The sequence below is a fragment of the Lepidochelys olivacea genome, assembly GCF_965140295.1.
Source record: "Lepidochelys olivacea isolate rLepOli2 genome assembly, chromosome: 26".
Classification (NCBI taxonomy): domain Eukaryota; kingdom Metazoa; phylum Chordata; order Testudines; family Cheloniidae; genus Lepidochelys; species Lepidochelys olivacea.
In genome coordinates, this window is record NC_140436.1 from 1,445,715 (window position 1) to 1,471,757 (window position 26,043).

At 47.1% G+C, this 26,043-nt stretch overlaps 1 protein-coding gene across 4 annotated transcripts in view; it reads right to left on the reverse strand.

The window, feature by feature from the left end:
• Positions 1-253: 253 nt before the first annotated feature.
• TACC1 (transforming acidic coiled-coil containing protein 1) overlaps positions 254-26,043 on the reverse strand; it is a 45,135-nt gene continuing 19,345 nt past the window's right edge. The window contains exons 4-13 of one of the 4 annotated variants that reach the window (XM_084614916.1): positions 22,629-22,689; positions 21,784-21,904; positions 15,550-15,605; positions 11,643-11,771; positions 10,459-10,535; positions 9,600-9,643; positions 8,826-8,986; positions 7,686-7,792; positions 6,569-6,689; positions 254-5,564 (exon numbers count right to left, since the gene is read on the reverse strand). In XM_084614916.1, coding sequence (XP_084471042.1) covers positions 5,496-5,564; positions 6,569-6,689; positions 7,686-7,792; positions 8,826-8,986; positions 9,600-9,643; positions 10,459-10,535; positions 11,643-11,771; positions 15,550-15,605; positions 21,784-21,904; positions 22,629-22,689 — 946 coding nt within the window. In that variant the 3' untranslated portion in view covers positions 254-5,495. Of the gene's footprint in view, positions 5,565-6,568; positions 6,690-7,685; positions 7,793-8,825; positions 8,987-9,599; positions 9,644-10,458; positions 10,536-11,642; positions 11,772-15,549; positions 15,606-21,696; positions 21,905-22,628; positions 22,690-26,043 lie in introns of all 4 variants that reach the window. The other 3 variants (XM_084614915.1, XM_084614918.1, XM_084614917.1) reach the window with 3 other exon arrangements.

Consider the following 26,043-nt stretch of genomic DNA (forward strand, 5'->3'; position numbering starts at 1 on the left):
TTACTATGAAACTATAAAGCACGTGACCTAAGGGCACTGGAAATTAATCAATTTTTAAATTAATTTTGGGTGCATTTTATAGTCCATAAAAGCCAGTCTCAGGATTTGATTTTGATCACACTTGCACTGGTCTAAATCAGGAGTAACTGCATTGAAATCAATGGAGTGACACCTAACCCTGTGTAAATGAGGTCAGAATCAGGTCCTCAATACACATACAATAAACATGATTTCTGATACAGGAAAAGCATCCTAGAATGGTAAATACAGTTTTTATTCAGGCAATGAAACATGGAAAAAATATATTAGTAATCATTATTATAATCTCATTTGTGTGAGTATAACTCTTACAAATATTTACCTGACATATAAAAGGGAAATTATTGTACATATAAAATTTATGCAGATGGCAGTTACATACACTGTACAAAGCAATCCTGATAGTAGTCAACGCAAAGAGTTCTTCTTCCTGCCTCTGGGAGGGAAGAGACTGCACGAGGGATGCAGTGGAAACAGATTTGCAGTCAGGATGGTCATTAATTGGCACTTTACTGCAGACAAGAGATCTATTGCAAATGTACACTTGTAGATGGCAACATTAATAATTTTACAGGCAGGCAACTTTGACAGTTAAAAGGGATGGTGCAATTCTACTGGAAAAAAGAGAGAGATCATGCTTTGAACTTGGTGCATGGCCATTTGCAAGTTTCCGGGTATTAGCGATACATCTTGGCTTGTTCATCAGGGAAGGAGTTTTGTGTTCACAAGACACTTGTAAAAATTACTCAGCAAAGCTCGAGTATTGCCATTATCTCCCTGTACAGAGAACAGCAGCAACTTTCAGATCTTCCTGCAAATGCTGCTGAACAGCAAAAGATGGAGCGGCATCTTTGCAGACCTGAATAGAAGGGTCTTCAGATGATGAGCCAGTCTAGACCAAAGCTTTGCTTCTGGGTCTGGACACTATAAAGCAGCATACAAGATAAAACAGTCTCACTGATTTAAAGTTCCATACATCTTCCATTATATATAACTATAACCATTATATATGTAACTATAACCATATTATAGTTAATAAATCATTCCTTAGGAATCTCATTTGCCCAAATTCTAAGGGCATGCTGAGAGGCACAGAAATGGAACAACACTCAGATGATAGACACAGTGAAAGTGCAATCACTGGACTCTGGGGAACAGATACAAATGGGAAAATGCTCTCAACTCAGATTACTACTGATGGGGAGGAGGAGCTCTCTGCAGAACTGTCTTGCATTTCAGCTCTCTTACCTTTGGATGAGCAGGAGGTTTGTTAAAGATTTACTTTGTAATTTGCAAGCTACAGTTCTATAGAGATACTGAGACTCATGACTGTATTTTATGGAGTGGTGTTCTCTGGAGTTTAATAAAACCTCTCTGCAAGGACGCATCATCTCAGAGCAACGGAGCAAAACCTCAGAGAGAGACAGCTCCCTCCAAACATGCTACAATTTGAGGAATCAGTCTCCCTGAGCCCTAATGTGCTGCATCTCCAGACTTTAGCCCTCAATAAGCAAACCTTTCCTGCTTTTCGCTTCTCTTAACACAGGTGGGAGTGAACATGAGTGGCATAGTATGGGGCATCATATCTGAGGGCAGAGATCACATCAAACGACTATTCATAACAAAGGAAGAGTGCACTAATGGACATAATTTAAATTTTTTTATGTGGATTTTTTTGGGGATGAGGAGAATCTGTGCTGTAACTCAAACATAAAAGGGGTTTTTATTAAACATGCTTTATTAAGAAAGCTCTTCTCAGTTCTGTGGCAATCTCTTGTTTATTCTTAGGCTTTTCTAATTGGGTAGTAGAATAATGTTTTACAAAACCTCAGATTTGGTTCTGGAGCTGCCAGGCAGGTTTTCAATGCCATTTGGTTACTATCTAAACCAGTGGTTCCCAAACTAGGGGCGCCGCTTGTTCAGGGAAAGCCCCTGGAGGGCCGGACCCGTTTGTTTACCTGCCGCGTCGGCAGGTTCGGCCGATCGCAGCTCCCACTGGCTACGGTTTGCTGCTCCAGGCCAATGGGGGCTGTGGGAAGGGCGGCCAGCATGTCCCTCGGCCCACACCGCTTCCTGCAGCTCCCATTGGCTGAGAACAGCAAACTGCAGCCACTGGGAGCTGCGATCGGCTGAACCTGTGGACGCGGCAGGTAAACAAACCGGCCCGGCCCGCCAGAGGCTTTCCGTGAACAAGCAGCGGCCCTAGTTTGGGAACCACTGATCTAAACTCTGCTACAACACGGACACTGTTTGCAGAAAGCAGCTCAGCCCAGGATCCTGGCTACTCTTTTATAACCATGTCTATGAACGGCTTTACTGAAAACTCAACATTTTGAGCATGTTGGGTGAAATTCACACCTGTGCAGAGGACTAGCCCACTCAGTACTACTCAAGTCTCACCACAATCCTAATATGCGACATGAGTGGAGCATGGATCTTGTGCTGGAATTTTGCCCATTGTTACTAGGGGAGAGTTAAATGGATCCTGATAAAATAAAAAACAACCTGAAATTAGCGCCCAACTCAAAACTAACCCAAATTAACGAATAACTTATTTTGGGACCTGAAAAATACCTGATAACTCTCCTTCCCCACACAACTTTTTTTCCTCTACTTTTTACCCATCCCTGCTGGGGCTGGAAGTGGAGATGCCGAGCTCCTCCCAGAATGGTTGCTCTCAAATCTGCAGACCCCAGAGGTTCAGAGCTGCATCTCAATGTTTGACTTTTTTCCTAAACAGAACCTTTGGGGGCTCACCCTTCATTCATCTATTTGCCATCATCCACTTGTAGTAACATCTAGCTACCACCTGCCAAGAAAGATTTATTATTATTCAAGAATCACAACACGATTTAGGTGCGTTCTGGAAAGGGCTAACCTGGAAACGAGTGAGCTAAAGAGAATGGTCCTACTTCAGTCTGGCCACACCTAAACTATGGTATAACTTAGGGACAATCAATTATTTTTTGTCAAGGTCCAAAATTTCTTGGTTAAGGTATAGTCAAGGTCTAGACTCCAGAGAAAATATTTTTAAAAATAACAATAATAATGATAATAAATAAATTAAAAGATTCTGGCATCCGTTCTAAAGCATCCGGCCATCCGGATTTGGCTACCTCTGGTGTAACCTGATCACTGAGGTTGACAGGAAGAGGAGCGTCATGGCCGCATGCTCTCCTTTGTGGTTGGCTCACGTACTGCCTGGACAGAGGTGACCCATCTCCCTCTGAAGATTATCTGACCCAAGCTTTCCTACCAACATGCTTGAGAGCTGTGTAACTACTGCACATGGGGGAACAGCACAGGAACGGGGGGTTTCCCTTCCTGCCACCACAGAGAGCTCAATATTCGCAAAAAAGCTGGGGGTCCATATCCCACCAAGGGAACTACCCCTGGGCTAATTTCGGAGGGACCTTCTCCAGTGCACAGAAGGACACTACTTTAAAAGGGGGCATGCTAGACTGTTCCCATTAGCTCGTCATGTACTAGGGGCAGGTTGTCACCATCTTGGTCTTGTTAAATGTATAATAATGATCTCTATACAGAATACATTTCATAAAGTATATTTTAGAACTATGGCTCATACAGAAAGACGTGTGCTCTGCATGCTCCATGTTAGGAACCAGAAAATAGAATGGTTTGATTTTGTTATGAAATGGTAGCAGCCAAAAGGATTGCTAAACTTTTATATCTGCCACTAGCGAGGGCTCAGCTCCAAAACAGCAAATCCTTCCCTGGTTTGATACTTCACCACTATCCACCCAGGACTTTAAAATAGGACCCACTGGCCCCACACCTGTTGTCTAGCACAGCCCATGGTTTGTTCTGGAGTGGTGTCTGAAGGTCAGGACTGGTTTGCACAAAACCTCAGACAAATGGTTCCAAAGCATAATTCCCTGACCAAGAGAAATTAGTACGGACAGAGCAGTTCATACAGCTTGTGAGCATCACTGCTGTCAGGCTGGGGGTACTGCACCCCAGTGAATACCACATGGATGAGACCAGCTGCAACTCTGCAGGGTGGGAAAGCACTGCCAATGCGCAAACAGGTAAAACTCATTGCTAATGTTGGCTCATGCAACAGTATTCAAGTAAGGTACAAAAACAATCTACATACAGTTAAATATATGTCACCCTGCAGAACTTCTGGGTCTCTACTGCAGTATGAAAGGTGCTTCAGCAATTCTGCATTGGTGCAAATAAAGGGAAAATGCACACTACAGTTCCACTGAGTGGTTTGCTTGCATAGCTAGTATGATTCGGTTTCCTGCCCATTTGGACCTGCGAGTTTATTTAATAGCGGTTTGCAGCAGACTTTGCTTGTACTAGTTTCTGATTCTTTTAGTATTCGAAAAACTGCAAAGGCATTTCTCAGAGCAAGACACGGTCCAGAGCATTTTGCATCGTTTTAAATGGCATTCTGTATTGACTTGGAGAAAAGGATTTTAGGATATTCACCATATGCATAAATTAGGGCCTGCTCCCTTTCTTCTGCAGTCCCCAAAGGGAGAGGTCACTCCTCTAATCTCACAGCAGCATTTTGAACCAATAGCAAAGAGTTTTGCTTTGCATATTTTGAATTACTATTAAAATACTAATAATAAATATCAGGAAATGATGGTGCTAGAGGGCAGCACGGGGAAGTGGTACAACCCCAAGAGGAGCTGTATGAAGTATGTTACCAAATATGCACGCACACCTGTCTGGACGGAAGATCCAGGTGTGCAGCTGTGAGGAAGGACCTACCAAGGCTGAAGAGAGAGAACAGAAAGCCCTAGTGCAAGGACAATAAAGTGCACTGACCAAGGGTACCTCTGAACTGCAATCTGAGGCGTGACTGCAGCTCAGGCTGACATGGCTAAAGATAACGATGTAGATACGGCAGTACAAGCACACCAGGGTACCTACGTGCATTGCTGAAGGCCATGCTGCTGCATCTACATTGCTATTTTTACCCATGCTAGCGCAGGTATGTCTACCTGAAGGGCAATCACACCTCAGATTGCAGTGTAGACATACCCAGAGAGACACTTGGGCTTCCCTCCCCAGCTGCTGGCAGGTCATGGGATCAGGACTTGCTATGACATGTTACATGAATATACACTTGGATCAGCATATCAGAAATTAATCAAACCACTTTCAGGCAAACCATTTCACCTGTAGGATTAACCAATTAATCAAAACCACATGCTGTGGACGCCAGGGTGTGTGTGTGGGATGAAACTGAGCTGAGCCCTAAAAACCTGGGGCTGCAAACCCTTTGAAACGATCAGACTAGAACCCTTTGGGACACTTTGCCTCTGGGGTGATGGGATCCTGCTGCCAAGTGGGGCAGGAAGCTGTGCGCATGTGCTTTTCTCTGCTCAGGGGAGATTATTCCTGGAGAATAAGGCAAGGTGCTCAACATTACAAAAAAAACAGCCAAGTGCAGAGTGTTGGACAAAGGGTGGCGAGGCTCAGTCAGTCTTTCCCATCTTTGCAATCAGCTCGTCACAGATCTTGGTCAACTCTTCAATTTCTTGGTTCTGAAAGACAAACGGTCACATGGAGATGAAGAGCTGAAGTTCCCCGATGGCCACGTGTAACCAGTGAGTGATCAATTCCTGCCCCTTTTCCCACCAGTAATACAAATAAATCATCATCATCATAAAAGGGAAGGCACGGCCCCTCGGGGGGAGGGGGGAAAGGGAGGCAGAGCCAATCTGCTTCTACTGCTGACTCTCTGCAGGGCCTGGCATGCTATCGCGTGGCGTGCTGGGGCCAATGAGACTGCTCTGCAGTTGGCATTGTAGATCAGGGCATTCACTTCTGCAAACAGGATTATGGCTACTAATCCCTCTGTAACGCCATCCACTGCATTTCTAAAGCAGCTATCCTTGTAGTATGCAGGCACTCTGGCATGTGCCAGCTGAGTGAACGGCAGAGAAGCATGTAGAAAAAGAGATTCACTATCCACGCTGATCCCCAGGAGATCTGCTCCCTAGAACGATGCCGGGAATCCGCATTCCAAGATAGTCCTGCAGGATCTGCTGTTTAGGCTGATGCTGGGGGATCCTAATCACAAACTATCGCTCTCTGGCTCTAACTGCCCACAAGCTCAGGTGACCCAGGCCCCTGTCTAGGAGCACAGTCCTGATACAGCTCAAGGCGAGTATCAGCTGGGACACACACTCTATGGTGCATGGGGGTTTAACAGCCGCATGGAGACACCCCGGTTATCATTTATCGTCTGGATTTCATGTCCCCAAGTGGACAGTGCAGCTTGAAATGCAGCTGTTCCCCATAGCCACAGCAATAGTTCAGTGTGATGGTAAGTGGATAACAGGCAGAGATTTCAAGAACAGAATTTATATTCCTCCCCTCCTCACTCTGCCTGGCTCCGGGCTAGATTTTCTAAGACCCTCTCTCTCACGCCACCTGTGATCTGAGGAATGATCCCAAGATCAGCAGGAGACACTTTAATGGCAACTGTTTCCACTGAAATCAATAGCTAAACCAACAACGGGGGCGGTGCCCGAAGGGCCTTTACCTTCTGTTGGAGGGCTCTCTCCAGTGATTCCACCTTCATCTGCTCTTTGCGTAGCCCAGCATGGAGAGCTGCACTCTCAGCTTTTGCTTTTGTGCGCACCTGAGCAATTTCTTCATTGGCTCTGCATTGGGGTTGAGAGAGAGAGAGTGCGAATATTTATCGCATTGGCCACAGCCCCACAGAGTAACATGACACAGTACCACAGCGTGCAGTTATCTAAACACCTAACAGAGCAAAGGATAAAGTCACCTATTAAAGCAGCCAGTAACAGCTGCAGTTGCTGGGCTGGCTCCAGTTCTCCTCCATGCTTATGAGCAATAGATTCTGAGGCTGTGTCTACATGGGGAAGTTGCAATGGTTTAACTTAAATTGGCTTTTAAACTGGTTTATTTAAGATGGGGCAAACCCCTGTGTGGACACACTGCTTTCAGTTTCAGAGCAACTTTTCTTGGGGTAGCTTAAGTCAACTGCAACAGGTTTAAGATGAACCAAAATAAGCTCCTTATACCAAAATCAGACTGTCGACACAGGGGTTTGACTGGTTTAACTACATCTGTTTAAATTCACACCTTAAGTCAAACCAGTGCTATTTTCTCATGTAGCCAAGCCCTGAGTGATGGGTAGGGGTTCTCTGCCTTCCCGCTTTAAGACCAAGAGGCCCCAGTGTCCCTGATATTCTCTGCCTCTGGACTTTAGGAAAGCCAGTCAGCATGTGCTGCCCCGTGATAACACTTTAAGTAGTAAGGATATCTCATCAAAATAATTGCCAATAATATTGTAAATAACTGGCTGCTTTAGGACCATTCTTAACTCACAATCTCCAATATTATAAGAGTGCAGTATCATCCAGGCCTCCTCACTATAAAAACACAAATGATAAGAAAGGTAGATTTGCAAACTCTGTTATGCAGATTGCTTTAGCCTGCAGGAGTTCAAATTCCTCTAAACAATGAGCAGGACCCTTCTCAAGGTTACAGATTCTTTCAAAGACTCTGGTCTGAATCTAATTTTTTATTTCTAAACCTGGCTGAAAGACTGAAATTAAAACTCATTCTTGTGTCTCCCAAAGTTCCAGACTCAGTCTTCATTCTCCAGAGCCCACATCTGGGATTCTTACTTGTCTAATTTTTCTTCTGCATGGATTTTCAGGGCTTGATACCGCTGCTCTTCCTGTTTGACCCGGGCTAAGTAATCCTGAGCACATTTTTTCAGAGCTTCTTCATTCTGGAAGATAAAAATTGCAAAAACAATGGTGACTAATTTGAAGCGGAGTTGAGCATGTCACAACTACAAAACTGACACCCAGATGGAAATTGAGGTTCACAACTTGGAAGTATTTTTTATTCTTCTGACAGATTGCTCATTTATGCTATGACCTTTTACTCTGATAATGTAAACAGGAGTCAGACCCAGTGTTTTTATAATGCCTTGCCTTTGCTCCAGCCCTTTGCTTGGATCCCTCTGCTACTTCTGATGTCTATTGTTCACAGAGTACAGGGAGAATGTGACTGTAAAATCTATAAAGAGGAACAGGCTCCCTGCTGCGATCAGCTCCAGCAGCTCTTATCACTGGCTTCCTGTGACATTTACAGCCAAGACAGGTACCCTGCTTATTCATCACAATGTTGACATATAAACAGGAGCACCAGAAACATCCTTCAACTGAGGGCAAGGAGTAGAGCTGGGCAATTTTTTGACTTGTTTTTGGTGAAAAATGAAGATTTGGTGACATTAAAACAATTTGCAAATTTGTGTCCATTTTGCCAGATTGTTTCAAATGAAAAAAATTAAAACATTTAGTTTCAACATTTTAAAAATAAACCATCTTGGTGTTTTTATTTGAAATGACTTTTAGCTTAGAAATGTCCTTTAATTTTATTATAAAAAATGCTCCGTATCAAACCAAAACATTCTGGTCAACCCGAAATGAATTTTTGTTACTTTCTGATTTGCTGAAAATTTCAAAAAATTTCATTTTCCATTTAACCCAAAACAATTCCGTCCTCTCCCCCCCCCCCCCGCAAGAAATCTTTGCCTTGCCAGTGTATTGAGAAATCTGTTATTTGCCCAACTCTACCGAGGAGCATTGATTCAAAGAGGCGTTGGGGACATAAGACGACCAGAGCAGTATTGGACAAGAAACAGTAATATCCTGTGTGCTTCTATAACCCCTTAACCAGAAACCATCGGACAGGACATCACACAGGCAGCACAGGAGGTACAACAAGGAAGAGGAAAGACCAAGAGAGTAAAGGACCTTCTTAAATCCTTCCAGAATGCCCTTCAGGTTCTCGTATCTCCGAAACAGATCCGACAGGGACCTTTCTACAGAGTTCAGGTCCGCCAGGGCCTGTTCCTTTTCCATTGTGAGCTGCTGAAGACTCTTCTGGGAGGCCATGTTTGTCCTCTGTTCATCTTCTGTGAATTAGAAGTAAATTATATTTACATCAAAACTCTCCTTTTCTGAAATGGAGACTGTTGCAGCCAAGGCCCCGCGGGGGGTCATTGCTCCAAATTGCCACGTGACAGCCCTGGCTTGGGTTCCAAGTGGGAGGGACTCTCAGGAGCAAGCAGGGATGAAAGCACAGCTGGCATTACTGTAGCGATCCTCACTGGCCAACTTGGGATGTTGCTGATGGCTCTTCCAGAGGAGCGTCTGTCAGCCTACCTTGGCTGGACCATACATCGTCGCAGTGCAAAGCCGGGGCGGGTGGGGGGGGTGTCTAATGGAGAGGAACCTCAGGGCTATGGGAACACGTGGAACCTCCCACTTAGAAAACCTCACGGTCATTTGTCAGGACGGAGTGAAGCTGGTCAGGGCAGGTGGTGGAGTGGGAATAAGGGATTCTGCTGCACGCTCCTTATGGAGGCCAGTCCTGGTTGTAACAGCAGATGGGCACTGAACTAGGGGAAGCTGATGAAACTGGGTACATTTTTCTCTGTGTTGTTACTGTGATCAGCATCCCACAAGCCATCCCGAGGCCACCAACTTCCTTACGCTAGTGACGGCTGCCACCCAGAGAGACCTTACCTATCATCTGGGCAATGGTCTTTTCATATTCAGCCACGATTTTCCTAGAACGAAAGGGGACAGGAGACATTTACATACAGTCTGGGGTTTTGTTTTTATCTGTGAAGCTCTGTTGCTGGCAAACAGAAGCTGGTACGCTGTTGCCAAGCACACTTCTTAAGGCTTTGGGAAACAAAATGACACCAGTCAGTTCCAGAGGCAGCCTGTGTGCACAGTCTGAAACTGTATGTATGTACTTTCCCCAGTATGCATCCGATGAAATGAGCTGTAGCTCACGAAAGCTTATGGTCAAATAAATTGGTTAGTCTCTAAGGTGCCACAAGTACTCCTTTTCTTTTTGCGAATACAGACTAACACAGCTGTTACTCTGAAACCTGTATGTGTAGTCACAGTCTAGATTATAGTTCTGATTCCTCTCAATCACCTCCTCTCTTCTCCAGTAATATCTGCCTTCAGCTTCCACCCAGCTGACCTGGCCTTCCCCTGGGCTCTCAGACATGCACAGTTAATAGGATTTTACTCTTGCTGCAAAGAAAATGACAGACTTGTTACAGTCTGAGCATGATGAGCTCATGGCTTGTAACATGTTCCATCCTGAGCATGGCTATCCATGTTATCTTATTACCACCAAAGCTAACTAAACCACAAGAGTTACAAAAGAAGAGAAGCATGAGCAGCATTTCAGTACCAAGCAATTCAGCACCCCAAAATCAACAGCTTTGCTTCAATATACCCCAGTGGCTGCAGGGAAAGTCCCCCAAGAGTCAGGCGTGATTTGATCTGTAGCTCTGTGTGGAAATGCTAGAGGATAACATGGGGGGTGAACACCTAATTGCTCAGACCTGCTGCAGATTTTTACCTCATTTCCAAGACTTCTTGTCGGCTCTCTTCATATTTTTTCTTCCATTCATTTGCTTCCATCTCCTTAGTGATTATCTGCATTGTAAAGGAAACAAAATGCAAACTCTAACTCTCTACCCCCAGGCATTCATGGGCTGTCTTCCGGGATGTGGAGCCCTACAACCTAAGCTCAGCTTCAGACTGTGAACTGGGAATGCCATAGAGTCAGAGACATTAAATCCAATCACTAGCAATGCAAACCCCTAACATTTTGATATTAGCTGAAGAAAGCTCTTTAGAAGATTACCAGCAATGGGCAAAGATTTAATCTAGATTCCACTGCTGGCTCAAAACATTCAGAGCCTCTAATTGCAAACGTTTATGAAGCATTTCTGCTGAAAATTACATGCTTATGTCACTTGAAAAATAATTTTAAGTGGCAAACTTGAGGCATGAGGAGATGATTGCCCCAAAGCCTGCCACCGCATATCAACACAGGTGCTCAGCCGGGGGTGTTTTATGTAAGGAACCTGTGCAGATCTTAGGTAAATTCATGGCTATAAAACTCTCCCTTTTTGGAGTCTCGCTTTTGCCACAAGACGATGGAAATGTGAGAATGGTGGGGATCTGCTGCTATCTTCTTTGCAGGCACCTTCCGCGTGCTAGGAGAATTGCTGGCCAAACAGTGGGAGGGGACCCAAGAGGAACAGAAAGATTACAAACTACAAAGATTCTCCAGCACTTGATGCTTTAAAATCCAGACTGGATGCCTTTCTGGAAGGTGTGCTTTAGCCAGACACAAGATTCTGGGCTCAATACAGGGTAATGGGGTGAAATTGTAATGTCCTGTGCTATACAGGAGGTCAGACTAGATCTACTGTTCCCTTCTAGCCTTAAACTCTAAAAACCTATGAATTATCCATCCCCTGTCGCACCGTGTCCACTGAGAATGTCACCCTGCAGCATCTCTGCCTCTCTGGGAGGCTAGCTCCCACATCCTGGATACACCTGTGATGCGGTGCACGTGGGGCAGCAGAGGTTATATTATTAGTATGTCGCAGTCCCTAGAGGCCCCAGTGGAGATCAGGGCCTCCTGGTGCTGGCTGCTTCACAAACACGGACTGAGATGAATTCCTGCTCCGGGTGTACACATTTTACTGCCCTGAGCAGGCACCAGCCCTGACAGTGCTGAGTCACCATTACCTCCTCTCTTATTAAAGTGAGCACGGCTGTTTTGTCAGATTCACTGAGGCAAACGCTTTCCAGAGGACTTTCACTTCCACTCGCTCTGGTCGTCATGGCTTTGTCCTTTGAGCACTGTCCAGAATCGCCCTGCGGTGACAAGAATTACCGCTCAATGATACATTCGATCTGCAGCTTTTCTGCCCAGCTGCCTGTATTTGGGGTATGTCTCCACATTCTCAAGTCCTTCCTCCAGGCGCCCACCCATCCTGTATTTGTACATTGAAAATTCAGAGGCCCGTCTCCATTGTGGGAAGGAAACAGTGCAGTGTCTGGTCTGGGTACAAGCCCTATCACTCCGGTGACGCCCAGTCCCCTTCAGGTCTCATTGTCTATTGAGCCAGTTCCACCCTCTGTTGAGGCTGGATGTGTGGTTCCCTCCAAAGTCACTTGAAAATGCAGCTTCCATGGGAGAGTGAGGTGGTGTCCTCCTCTGGATGCATGCTCTAGGAGGAGCAGGAGCTCACAGGATGTGTGCACGGTGAAAGGAAAACGGGCCCCAAGGGAAGTCTCTTCCTAATGCACCTGACGGGCAAAGGTTTGAGTCCCTTCCAGGTCAGCCTGGCCTCTGTCTCTAAGCTACCACCCGTTATAAATCCAATAAACTTTGAGTCCTGAATAGGATGCTACATTAAAACCAAACGTAGAAAGGACAGAAAGCCCATTTCCCAGGGCCTATATCAGACAGTTTCTAATGAAGATGCTGCCAGAGTCAGATCCCACAATACCATCACGATCCCTTTGCTACATGCCCTGTGCTGCTACCCATTTAAAACAGCTCCAGGCATGTGAGCTTTGCTAAGTGTTGTTAATTGCAGCAGCCTATGTCAGGGCCTGCAGGGGACAGCGTATCCTGTGCCAGTCACCTCCCATTTAATGCAAGATTCGCTACAGCCGGCAGCAGTTGTATAGACGTTTGCTCAGCCTGGGTTATTTTGCTGGGCTTCACAGGTGGTTCTAGGGTCAGACAGCCTTCACGCAGGGAGCAGTGTCGATTGTCTGTCTCCACAGAGCAGCCATCTAGCTGACACCCCGTGCAGACAGGGTCCAATCATTGCCTCCCTGATCAGGCACAGATCACCCTCCCCTTCCCTCTGGCCAGCGGGATATTTAACATGCTTCCTTAGACCAGGAGGTCATTGGGTAGGGCTGTTACAGTCTGTGTTCTCTGGAACGCTTGCTGCATATTCTCTGACCAACTACCCAAAGCAGCCTCATCCGGGACACACGCCATGAAAACCAAAAGTCTCTCTTGCCAGAGAGAACTTCTATCTAGTCTCCTAAAATGTCCTTTTCTTAATTTTCTGCCACTAATCCTAGCTACACTCGCTTCCCAGTTAGCTGCTTGGCCACAGGCCATAAACAGAGAAGCGTTATACTGAGGAGCTAGTCAAGATTTGTGCAGCATTTTGTAAATGAAAAGCACCCTTTCTCTGAGCAGTAAGTTCTAGTGGTTTTCAGTACCAAGCCAGACGCAGAATCTCGCTTGGTTTGTGAGGGTGAAAGTTCTTATCGTGCAGCACAGTGGCAGGTGAGTGAATACAGCACCGGAATGGGAGCGGCGGCTGCTCTCAGCACAAATGCTCTTAGACCGCAAGCCGGTGCAGGTGGAAAATCTCTCTTTAACGCCACCCCTGCCCAGGCCCATGCAGCGCACCAGCAGACGAGCTCCCTGGGAGTAACAGCTCTCGGTGTAGCTTGGAGACTCCCCACGGACACCCAACACTAGGGCACACGCTCCTGAGCACTCAGCAAGTAACAATCCCCCATGTTCTCCCATCCCAGAATCAGCTGCTCCCCTTCCTGCCAACCTCCCAGTTCCAAGGAAGAAACAAGCTGCCCTGGACACGGACCGTGACTTGTCTGGCTGAGCGGAGGGTCTCCCTCTCGTGTGGCCGAACCCCCCCGAGCCCTGCATGCCCATGTCCACCCCAGAGCCTCCCTGTATCGACTAGTGCGCATTCCACTGAACCCTTAGAACGGCCGCAGGGCTCTGGAGACCTGAGCTGGGAATCCCCACAGAAAGCAAGTACCTTCCCCTTGCTTTGCTTTACTAACGTCCTTGGGAGGCTTAGGGTTGTTAAAGCTGGCGTTAATCTCATTGTCGTCTGCCTGCCACCTTCCTCTCTGAGCTGGCGTAGCACGTCCCCTTGCCCACAGCTCTGCTGCAGTAGGGAAGGGATTTTATCTTCACGCCGGTCACCACTCCGACACTGCTGCCAGGCTCCCAACAGTGCTGCTGGGCACGAGGCTAAAAGAGCAGGACACAGAGCGACTGATGGGAGGACACGGCGTTTCATCATCAGCAGCAGTGCTCTCCGTCTCACCAGGGCTGTGTGACCGCCTCCCCATTTCGGCGGACACCATCCTGGCTGTAGGGAGGGAGCAATCGAGCTGGCTTCCAGAAGCAGAGTTTGGGGCCCTTTTCGATAGGGCAAGAGAGCTCACTTCCCCGTCGCTATTCACTGTGACTGGTTCCAGAGAGGCACAGGATTTTTATTCGCTCCACCCGTCTGTGTTTTCTTTTGCTCACTTTTCCTCTCTTCTCCCATCCCCGGCAGCCCCAGGGGCAGACGCTGCTGCGGCACGCTACAGGCCAGTCCAAGGCTCAAGACCACGTCAGCTCCATGCATCGCCCAGCAGAGGGAGCCATGCATGCAGCACAGAGGGGGTCGTGCATGCAAGAGGGGGTCATGCATGCAGCCCATCGGGACAGCAGACTATCTGTGCGTTGAGGGGCATGTCTGGCAGCTTCCCACCAGCTTTTAAAAGAGCCTCTTGCAACATGAATTCAATTCATGTTGCAAGGGGATTACACTGCCGGTCTGAGAGAGTCCACAAGAGCGTGATACCACCTGCCAATCTCCCCGGGCACATGGCAAGGGGAAGGCAGCTGGTAAGGACACAGAGACAGTCCGCAGGCAAACACAGCAGCTGTCACTGCCAGCACCTCACAGCCACCGTCTGTCCCTGCGGAGAGTTACTGCGGCTGTCGGGCTGCATTGCCTGCTCTTCAACACAGGCTTCCACGTGATGGGGACAAGACTCTCCCTTGTCACTGGTCTGGTCCCCCGACTTCCCTTCCACTTCATTCCAGTTGTAAAGCTTCATATCTGGGCATCTTAAAAATGCTCCGACAGCACCTGCATATGTCTCCACTGCTCATCTGACTCTGGGGACCATGAACATCCACTTGTTCATCGCTCAGTCCTGACCATGTGTGGCTCACACTCCCACCTGTCGGGATTCCTGGGTGTACAAAGTACCATCCCCTCTGCCGACTGTTCGCGTGCCCCTGCCTGTCCTCGCCTACCTTCCTATTCCAGCATCATCCCATCCGCCTGCCTGGACAAGGCTTCAGGCCGCAAGCACAGAAGGAAGGCCTCTCTCTAGAGTGCACTTCAGGGGCTGCTGTGAAATCAGGATTGGTTAAATCCCCAGTTCACAATTTTAAATACATTAGCTCCCAAAGCAGCTTCTCCTGAGGTGCTTTCAGAAAGACTTCTCACCACTGTGAGGCTGATCCAGAGGCCACATGGCCATTTCTGCAGTGCCCTGAAGGATTCAGGCCTGTATCAAGGAATGTGGGATATTAGCAGTCAGAGAGCAGGGATTTGGGGTGATCACTTAGTATATTCAGCATAGTCTCCCACTTTTCACTGTGTATGCAAGTGTCTCAATATGCTGGCAGAGGCCCAGCTCGTACTCACAAAGAGCACTTCTTACTCATGCAAACAGCCCTGCTCAAGTCAAGGAATGTGAGTAAGGGCTGAAGAATCAGACCCGTAGGGAATCACAGTGTTTCATGGGGGGTCACTGGCACAGGAGAAGCCACGGGAGGTCAGAGTAAAGGTGAAGCTGCACTTACCAGGGTGCTGCTGGGCCCATCCTTCTCCTTCTGTTTGGATGTTTCTTTTTCGAACCCTAAAACACAGGGCACAAGGTGTTACAGCTGCCTTGAGAGCATGACTGTCACCCCAGCCCAGAGATTTGCTGGAATAGAAGAGTTTAAGGCCATCTCTTCCAGTCCCCGAGGCTCAGGATCCCAGGCTCTGCGGGGTTCCTGTCCTTACACGGATGGACACTTTTATTTTGGGTCAGCATATGGTCTGTCTGTTTTCCTCACACACAGGGAAAGCCTGCCCAGGGGGACCCTGGCAGCAGCAAAGGAGGAGTTACCAGCACCTGCTTTCCACAGGAGCTGGCAAAGTATGGGGAAGACAAAGCAGCAGCTCTGTGTAGGTACCGGTGCCAAACCATACTGATATTGAATAGGGGCCCCAGGGAGGATCACAGCTCACAGCAGGAATGAGACTCAGGAGACCCAAATCCAGCTCCTCACCTTGGACAAACCAATCTATCCTGTGCCTCAGTTCCCCATTCGTACAATGGGGATGAATGATACCTCCCTACTGCATTCGTGCTGTGGGGATACAAGCCATTAATGACCAGGAGGCACTCAGATACTGCGGTGAGGGGGCCATACAACTCCCTAGATAAGCTGCGCTAGGTGCTGTACAAATACACATGAAGATGAGATCTCGAACTTTTCCTGTTTTCTAACAGGATTTACTTGAGTGTCTACAATCACAGTCATTATCCATGTACTTTGTAAACTTTGGGGTGTTCTTTGGGATCCTTTGGCTTGGGAAGTGTCAAATCAACGTAACAGAGAATCACAGAGATGTAGGGCTGGAAGGGAGCTCGATAGGTCATCTAGTCCAGTCCCCTGCACTGAGGCAGGACCAAGTGTTATCTATCCTGGCAGGTGTTTATCCAACCGGTTCTTGTCATGGATTGTTCTAACATATTATTAGAATTAATAGTCCCTACAGGATAAGGTGACATGCCGCATAGCTAGCAACTGCCCACCCTGAGAGCTCTGGGTCAGGCACAGAGGTTTTGCTCCAGCCCATGGCACAAGACAGGAGTAATGGACGGGCACAAAGGAGATCAGAGTTAAGGCGAAACCCATCACGTGATGGAGCTTAGAAGGGATGAACTGCTTCACTCCTTCAACATCCTTTGCAGGCCAGTCTGGAGAGAGGTCCTTCAGGAGGCAAGGTGGTGCAAATCTCACTCTTTGGGTATGAGACTTACTCCCTAGCATGCTCACTCACTCTCACACACGATCCTAAGCTTCTCTCACTCGTTTTAAGTAAATATATAGAGATTTAAAATATTTTTACTCAGGCACTGCAAGAGACAACAATAAGCTTGGAAAGACACTTCCCAAGCTTGTGTACTGTGGTAACCATGGAGACTACAGGCCCTTGTGCGATATGTGTGCGAGAAGACAGAGGAGGCTAGGTGGGGGGAAGGGTGCGGGGTTGCGTGTGTGAATAGTGGACGGTCGAAAAAATAGGAGTTTGCCCAAAAAACGAGTAGGAATTGATCAAAAGTTTGTGGGTTCTGCAAAGTACAGTTCCAAATTTAAACTGCATTGAGCAAATTCAGTTTGCTCTCCAACCATCCAGGTTTTTGTTCCACCCAGCAAACAGTTGTTTTGATTAAAATCCACTGGTTTGCACGGCAAATAGAATTCTCACGCACCCTAGCCTTTAGTGTGAATTAGGACAATGAAGCGTTTCCTATGCAATATTAAGCAGTGTACATTTTAAAACAAACTATTAAGTGCTGGTTGGATTAAACACCTGGACTATTGGATGTCACCAAGGACCAAAGACGAGAATCCCTGTCTTAAGCAATGACCTAGCACACGTCCTGGAAAGTGTCACTCTTTGGCCTTGACCCTCACTCTTAAGCACAGCCAGCCCTTGGCATCTCTGTACAGGGCTGGTGTCCATCTGCTCGATGGGGGTGGGGATAAAGAGATCCACATAAGTGCAATCAAGGGAGTGAGGACTCTTCCCCTCCAAACGAAAATCACTGGCCCGCTCCCAACAGGGGCACCCAAGAACAAGAGTGGCAGGAAAGCGGTGGGCTTGCTGATTCAGTGTTACCCACCCTGCAGGGCTTCCCTTCTGTTGCACTCAGAGCAAAGAGGGGAACAACTCCCCCCCCCACACACACACACTTTTGTGGCCATGCCGCAACGTGCCTTTATCCTTGACAGGTGCCATTCACACCACTCTCCTCGGCTGCTGGCTCCTGACCCTGGACAGGGACAAGTCATTTTCAGTGAACCTCCCAAGTTTCGAATTCACCCCCATCTACATCATATTGTTGGTAAATGTAGGGAGACTGTAGGACATTTGAAAAAGAAATAGAGCAGTTGGGAGTCAGGACCAGCCTTGACCAAATTTTTCCTCTGGTGTGTGTTCACAGGTTTCCTCTGGCTTCGCATGCCCCAAGGCACACGTCCCCTCACTGTGCTTTGGCCTCAGAGCCAGCTCTGTCCGAATAAGCATTTAAGGGCCGGGTTTTTCCCCACCTTTGTGCTTGACAAGACGCTGCCCTGATGGCCCCTTTTCTCCATCACCACTTACAGTAGCAATGCTGGGCGGTTTCCTGGAGGAGGGAGGGAGGTGCCCACCATGCCTTCGTCCCCCATATTCTCCCCTGCTGCTATTGCCACTTGGAGGCACCATCACACGCCAAGAGGTGGAAGGGCAATTTCAGTCCCCCAGGGTGCTGCTTCTGAGCAGTTTTGACCACAGCCCCTGACCTTTCCAGAACTACACTCAGTGTGGCGTGTGTACAGGATCCTCTTGCAGCTTTCCCCCGCTCTCCGTCTCCACAATCTGGATTTGCACAACCATCAGCAACAAACGTGAGGCTGAACACTGACTGGGTGCAAGATCCTTCACTCCCTACGTGCTACCAAACAGGTTAATAGATTCTGCAGCCAGAAAAGACCACTGTGCCCCTCCAATCTGAATTCCTGTATAACACAGGCCATAGGATGGCCCTGAATTCATTCCTAACTAAAGCAGATCTTTTAGGAAAACGTCCAATCTTGATTTAGAAATGCCAGTGATAGAGAATCCACCACAACCCTTGGTAAATTCATTCCATTGGGTTAATTACTGGTGCTGTGTTCCACCTCAGAGGTGTCTGCATTTCAGTGATGGTTGAAATGGCTCACATGTATATAGTGTTTGTAAAGTGGAGGGATCATTTGGGATGAAAGGCTGTTGATATTGCAGGTGGTGACAAGCAACAGCTGTTCCCCCCACTCTGAATAACACAAATATAAGCCTCACACCAACTGGGGCTGATGATCTGTCAACAGAGTGGTTCATGTGTCCCTTTCTATTCTCACCAGCAGCAGAGGAGAGTAGACAAAAGCTGTCTCCTCCAGTAACTGATGTCTGAGTATATCCTGCAACTCTAAAGGACTGCAGTATATAAATTACGAGCCCTATGTTCCTAAATTACACTTTGGTGCTCTGTGAATGTGACTGGCTCTTCACTCACTAATAAGGCAAAAGCAAATGTACCATCAGAATACAAGGACGACGGAAAGCAGGAAGTAAAGAGCCCACTCTCCACTGCTACAAATTCTGGTTCATTTTCTCCACTTGGTCTATTGTTATTTTTTATTGTCTAGATTTCCAGTAGGCCTGATTCTGCATTGCCCTGCACCGTGGCCAATCTCTTCCCTCAATGGAAAGTGAGTGCAGAATGCAACGAAATCAGAATGATGGGAAAGGTGTAAGTTTTGCACTGTGACACATGGCTACCCAAGGAGCAAGGCGCTGGGGAATCAGGCCCTGCGAGTCTACAAGAACAAATGTGTGAAATAAAAGCTTTTCTCCTTATCCCACGAAACCTTTATTTCCCTGGAATACTCAATAACTCGTGGCTCAGTTAATTATCAACGGTGACCACCCGTGTAGAGAGAAGTAAGAATTCTCTCTTCCAGGAAATATGCCCACAGAGACTATTACAGCTTTTTCTCACATTTCAGGAGAAATGATTAATGTGTAAGAAACAAAACTGGCCAGGAGATGGCTGTAAATTTTCAGTGTGGCAGTTTTTGCCATTCTCACCTGCAACTTTGACATTGATTTAACATCACCCTTGCTGACTTTTAATGATTTCAGAATGGATTGGCTGGAGCTGCAAATTCAATAGAAGACAAAATACCGCCACGACTGTTTCTACAGACCTTGCTTAGCAAATCCAAATGTCCTTACAGGCACGTATCCAGAACAGTTTTCATTTATATGATTCTTTAATATACAGATCTACATGATCTAGTAGACAGGTCCTGGAACTAAAATCTAGGCACATCCAAGTTCTAGTCTAACCCAAATTAATGTGTGACCTTAGGCAAGTCAGCTTAACCAGTCTGTGTCTCAGTGTCCTCACCCGTAAAATGAAGAGAATACCTTGAGGGACTACCTATCTTATTGGGCTGTGTGAGGACTAGTTAACATTTGAATAATGCTTTGAACACAAAGTTGCTCACGCTTCTTCTAATTACCATTACTAAATATCAGTCCACAAGTTACCGACTCTCAGTCTCCCCACACTCACGCTGGGCAGGTGTCAAAAAGCAGAAAAGCACACATAGGAACTGATTTTTGATTCACATTTGATTGTTCTGAAAGAGCACAAGCCGGTTTGCAGCTTGACAAAAGGCTGGTCCCACTTCACCGCATTGGATTCATGTGACAAAACAGACTCATGGCTTAGACAGGGAATTTGCAGAAGCAGCAAGGCACCAGCAGAACCAGCATCATGGGAGAGGGGACTGTTTGTGATCCTGGATTTATTCTGCACATCCACTGTCTGAGCCAGTTTCAGTCAGTGGCGATGGAGATGAACTTTCTAATGTAATGCCATCAGCTTCTATATAGCACTAAAATAAAAAGGGCCTACATAAAAACAACCTACAATCACTGATTTTTCATAATGTAAATAATACAGATGAGCAATTTGAGCCTTTAACTAGAACATACTGTAGCTTCCTGCCCAATTAATGTAAATAAGATGTGGGATGCTGCTGCTCAAATGGCTCTGTTTGCTGTTAGAGGTTATTTTGAGGTCACTTGGATTTCATAGAATATCAGGGTTGGAAGGGACCTCAGGAGGTCATCTAGTCCAACCCCCTGCTCAAAGCAGGACCAATCCCCAATTAAATCATCCCAGCCAGGGCTTTGTCAAGCCTGACCTTAAAAACTTCTAAGGAAGGAGATTCTACCACCTCCCTAGGTAACGCATTCCAGTATTTCACCACCCTCCTAGTGAAAAAGTTTTTCCTAATATCCAACCTAAACCTCCCCCACTGCAACTTGAAACCATTACTCCTTGTCCTGTCCTCTTCTACCACTGAGAATAGTCTGGAACCATCCTCTCTGGAACCACCTCTCAGGTAGTTGAAAGCAGCTATCAAATCCCCCCTCATTCTTCTCTTCTGCAGACTAAACAATCCCAGTTCCCTCAGCCTCTCCTCATAAGTCATGTGTTCCAGACCCCTAATCATTTTTGTTGCCCTTCGCTGGACTCTCTCCAATTTATCCACATCCTTCTTGTAGTGTGGGGCCCAAAACTGGACACAGTACTCCAGATGAGGCCTCACCAATGTTGAACAGAGGGGGACAATCACGTCCCTCGATCTGCTCGCTATGCCCCTACTTATACATCCCAAAATGCCATTGGCCTTCTTGGCAACAAGGGCACACTGCTGACTCATATCCAGCTTCTCGTCCACTGTCACCCCTAGGTCCTTTTCCACAGAACTGCTGCCTAGCCATTTGGTCCCTAGTCTGTAGCTGTGCATTGGGTTCTTCCGTCCTAAGTGCAGGACCCTGCACTTATCCTTATTGAACCTCATCAGATTTCTTTTGGCCCAATCCTCCAATTTGTCTAGGTCCCTCTGAATCCTATCCCTGCCCTCCAGCATATTTACCACTCCTCCCAGTTTAGTATCATCCACAAATTTGCTGAGAGTGCAATCCACACCATCCTCCAGATCATTTATGAAGATATTGAACAAAACCGGCCCAAGTACATTGTACAAAACCAGCATGTACATTTCTGAGTGTACATGCTGTATGTCTATAGATTTAGAGAGAGAGAGAGAAATAGAGATATGCTTCCATACCTGCTTCTGAGGATGAAAACGCATGATTTATGGTAGACACGGGAACATTGGAACATTCAAAGTACTCCAGGTCGTCTTCTGGCTCACCTTTCACCTCTGGCCCGGATGGTTTCTGACTGGAGGATGTAGATGCCAGCTTCTCTTCGTCAGTAGCGTGACCATCACAATTTGCAATGTCTGGGATTTTTGAGATCAGTGCTCCTTCATCCTGTGGGATCAAGGCAGGCAATTCAGCAGGGCTAAACTAATCCATAGGGATCAGACAAATACGTCATCAGAACAGCCAACGGAAAACAACAGAAAACTCGTCAAGTGGGCAAGCGGCTCCTATCGGCATCTCAGGAAGGTTTTGGAAGACAGAAACACATGGCAGAGAGGAATGGACAAAATCCATTAAACGGTGTGATCACAAAACCTGGCACCTCACCACTGCCCCAGAAATGGACAAGGGACACTTTCAAGGCATTGCCCCGGTTCCGACACAGAAATGTAGAGTCCATGATTTCATTTATTGGCCGAAAAACTTAGCAGGGCAGGGAGGGGAAGGATTATTGGATAGTTGCACATAAAACATCTCCATCGTGGATTCTTCCAGCTCCTCCTCATGTTGTTTACCTCCTCCCAGAAGCCAGGATTTGGGGATGTTGAGAGAGATTTTCATCGGAGAAGGGGGATGTAGTACAAACTAGTGTTCTCAGGGATGTCTGCTGGCTGGTTCTGGGGTGTTACAGGTAAATAAATATCAGTTTAAAGCTAAGCCCCCCCCCAAGCTCTTCTCATGATTATGTCCCCCCTACATCAGACCAGTAACAGGAAAGACAACCCCAAATCAGGACTGCAAATCCTCCTCCTTCTCAACATGCTCACTTCCCACACACAAGCGCCTGCTGGCCTCTGAAGAACACAGGTGAGTGCCATTTGCTTAAATGTACCTGAGTGCAAACATCCAGGACCAGGGATTGCATCTCATATTTCTTCACCTTGCAGCCACTCCTGCAACAAGAAAGAGAGACAGATTCAGTCCCGGCTTTGCTGTTCTCATCAGGAGGAGGACAGGTGGAAGGAGAAGCATGTGCAGAGATAGGCTGAAGCAAATGAAGGGCAGCATTGCACTCTGCTGATTGGACAGGTCCAAGCACTTATTAGGAAAATATTATGGCAAAGCAAGTTCTAAAAACAAAACAAAAAAACAACCCAAACCAACCAACCGTTGTGTTCTTCAGAATATTTATTCCTCTGCAAAGGTAAAGCCCAGAGGAAGCATCTCCAGTCAGCTCTCGCCTGCTGATGGAGAGGATTACAACCAACAATGAGCTTGGTAAGCAAGGTTTCTCTTACTAGGTCATTGCCCTGAATCTCTAAAGCTTTATCTGGAGATATTATCCAGGGGTTTAACATACACGTTGGCCTTCTGGCAGGATGAACAGTTTCAACAAAGAGACCCTCCACAAGCACCAGAGCACATCTTCTGAAGCCATGTGTTACTCTGTTCTATCTACCTTGCGGCTCCACATGGCTCTCATCTCCACAGTATCCATGCCTTTTCTAGGCAAGTCAGATCTGCATAGCCAGGCCCGAACAGACTTTATGGGGGTCTTCTGCTCTTCTCCTTTCCCTCGTTGCAGTACACTCTGCTTGGTTTGAAAGGCAGAATCATTTCGTTCCTTTGTATTTTAATTATCTATCCAGCGACGGTGAAAACGATGTCTCAAAGAGGAGGGTGCTGCAGCATGCCCTAAAGGCTAAGCTCAGGGTGACTCTGAGCTCTTCTTGTGGCTCATTCCAGATATGGATCCCCTCAAATGAGAAATGCTTCATCTCCAGCTCTCGGGCATTTAGTTCTGGGTTTTGCAAGCTGCACTATCCATAGTAACTCCTGGATGGAGATGTGGTTATATCCGTATCTGGGTCTTAACACACTGATGGCCAAGGCCTTGAATTAACTCTGGAAGCAGACCAGGAACCAGTGGAGAGACCACACCATGGGGTGGTGCGTGGGGTGGTGCGTGTTCCCAATTGTCAGCCCATTGAGGAGCTGGGTAGCTGCATTCTGCCCAATCTACATTAAAATCCACATTCAGCGAGTGTGGCTTCACTTTCCCACCAGGTTGTATCCTTGCTTTAGGCCCTGCACTGAGCTTTGCTTGGGTTAAGGGTCTGTTTTTCTTTGGACTCCATGCTGATTCATTTCAACCAATGTGTTAAACAAATTTAGCAGACAGCACTGATCCAGAGCCAGATCCAGCAGAAAATACCACGGGCTTTCTGAACTGCACAGTCAAACATGCAGGATCTGAGAGGCACTATCCTCATTCTGGCATTTGGCAAAACAGACTGGCCATGTCCCATGGAACTGGAGCATGCCCCAAGGGAAGTGGAGGCAGGAGTCTCTGGGGCACAAGAGGAAATGGAGGCACCTGCCTTGCAGCAGGATAACATGCACAAGTGCATTCATCTCTCTCACACAGCACAGGAAGTCATGGTTCACCATCCTGGCGGGGAGTAATGGTTCACCACCACCTCACTGCCTCAGTTAGCAACCTGTTGTTCCAGCCCTTGGTTTTTGGTTCTCCAGAGGACAAACAGTTGCCGAGCTTAAAGACAGATCTTGTGAGGGTCCATTACAGACATTTATAGGAAGGCTCACTGCCTCCAGCTTTCTCAATGCTCCTTACCAGCAATTCTGCAATGGTGAAGTATGAAAAGATTTGCACTGAGGCCCTACTCCATAATCATCCCCTTCTCCTCCCCTCAGTTCACTCTCAAATTGCTCTGTTCTGTTTTTGTGCCTCTGCCCACATGCACACGCTCCATGCAGGGGTCGCTCGTGCTCCTACAGCGCACAATGAAATCTGTTATACGCTGTGTCTGTGGGGGAACCTGATCTGGAGGCTACCATTCACACCTGTGTCTGCCTCAAAACCCCACTCAACTTCACTCTTCTCCGTAAGATTCGAACGCAAGCAGTTGAATCTCAGGTCCAGTGGGGCTTGGCAGATTGCTCTCTCCTTAGGTGCAGAAGTGGGCCACCATGCGACCTGCTGGGGAGAGGGTTCTCATACCATCTGGTAGCCAGTCTGATCAGAGTACCCTATCCCCTGGTTCGCTATCCACAAGCTGCAGGGGAAGGAGAAGAACCAGGCTAAGCTGCTCTCAGCCGCAGCTTGCTTACACACATCCCACTAGCCAGCTGAGTTTTGCTTCTCTCTGCTAGACACATTTGTGCTCTTCTGTTGTTCTTCTAATCCTGGAGCATGAATATAAAGTGACCTGCTTCTGTAACCTCCAGGGCTTTAAGTCAGCAAACCCTGAGGCTGCCAGACTCAACGGGGATATGGGACTACACAAACTAGGGAATGCAGGTCATGAAATACCCTCTTTCTACAGTGTATTGAGTGCCAGTACTTAGGACTCAAACTAAAGCAAAGAAGGTTGTATTCAGCTCAGGAAAATGCCTGGTAAATGGATTCCTAAATATGTGTACAATAGGAAGATCCCTAGTTCATAATCCTGATTGAAAAACTAAACAAAACACCAATAGTACAGAACGGCTGGTCAGTTTTCAGTCTGAAGGCAAATGCCAACGCTTGCATTCAGTTTTGTTGAACACTGTCCAGTATTGTACATACTGTAACTGACCCTTTCTGTGCTGGCATCCCCAACTGAGAACTACGCAGACAATAAAGGCATAAAAGGGGTGACATAATGTAAATAAACTAAGTCTCCCGTTCCAGCTAGTTCTGAATTTCCCTAAATCTACTAGCATAATGTACATGAATCCTATCTCCACTGCTGCTCTTCGGAGTGGGTGATGGCGGATGTTAGACAGTCACGAGTAAGATGAGTCCCCCTGTTCCAGGAAAGTAAAAGGACCCTAGAAATCTGGTGTCGTGCGATCTCTGTTGCTCTCTTCCTTACTACAGGAAAGCACAGGGAAAAGTGCCGCACTTCCACAGAGACAACACAAGGGAAAACACAGCAAGGGGGAAAATACTTTCCTACAAGAACACACAATATTTCACTGGTCTGTTGTGGCCGGGGTGCTCATGCAGAGTGCTGCAGCGTACATGACGAGTTTGTTATGGTCAGGCTGATCTCACATGCAGGCTGAGCGCACCGGTTTGTTACAGTAGGGGGCTGATGCTTGCCGGGGTGGCACACGCTGGTTTACTATTGTAAGGGTTTGTGATGGGTCCAGATGTGGCTTAGCCAGGTGAGGGACAATACCCCAGCGTATTTAAGTCTAACTGGCTGCCCTTGGCTACCCTAACCAGGCTTTTGGGGCTCAGTTAAAATAGGTAGACAATCAAAAAGGTGTTGCCCCAAGGTGAGAGCTGTAAACTAGGC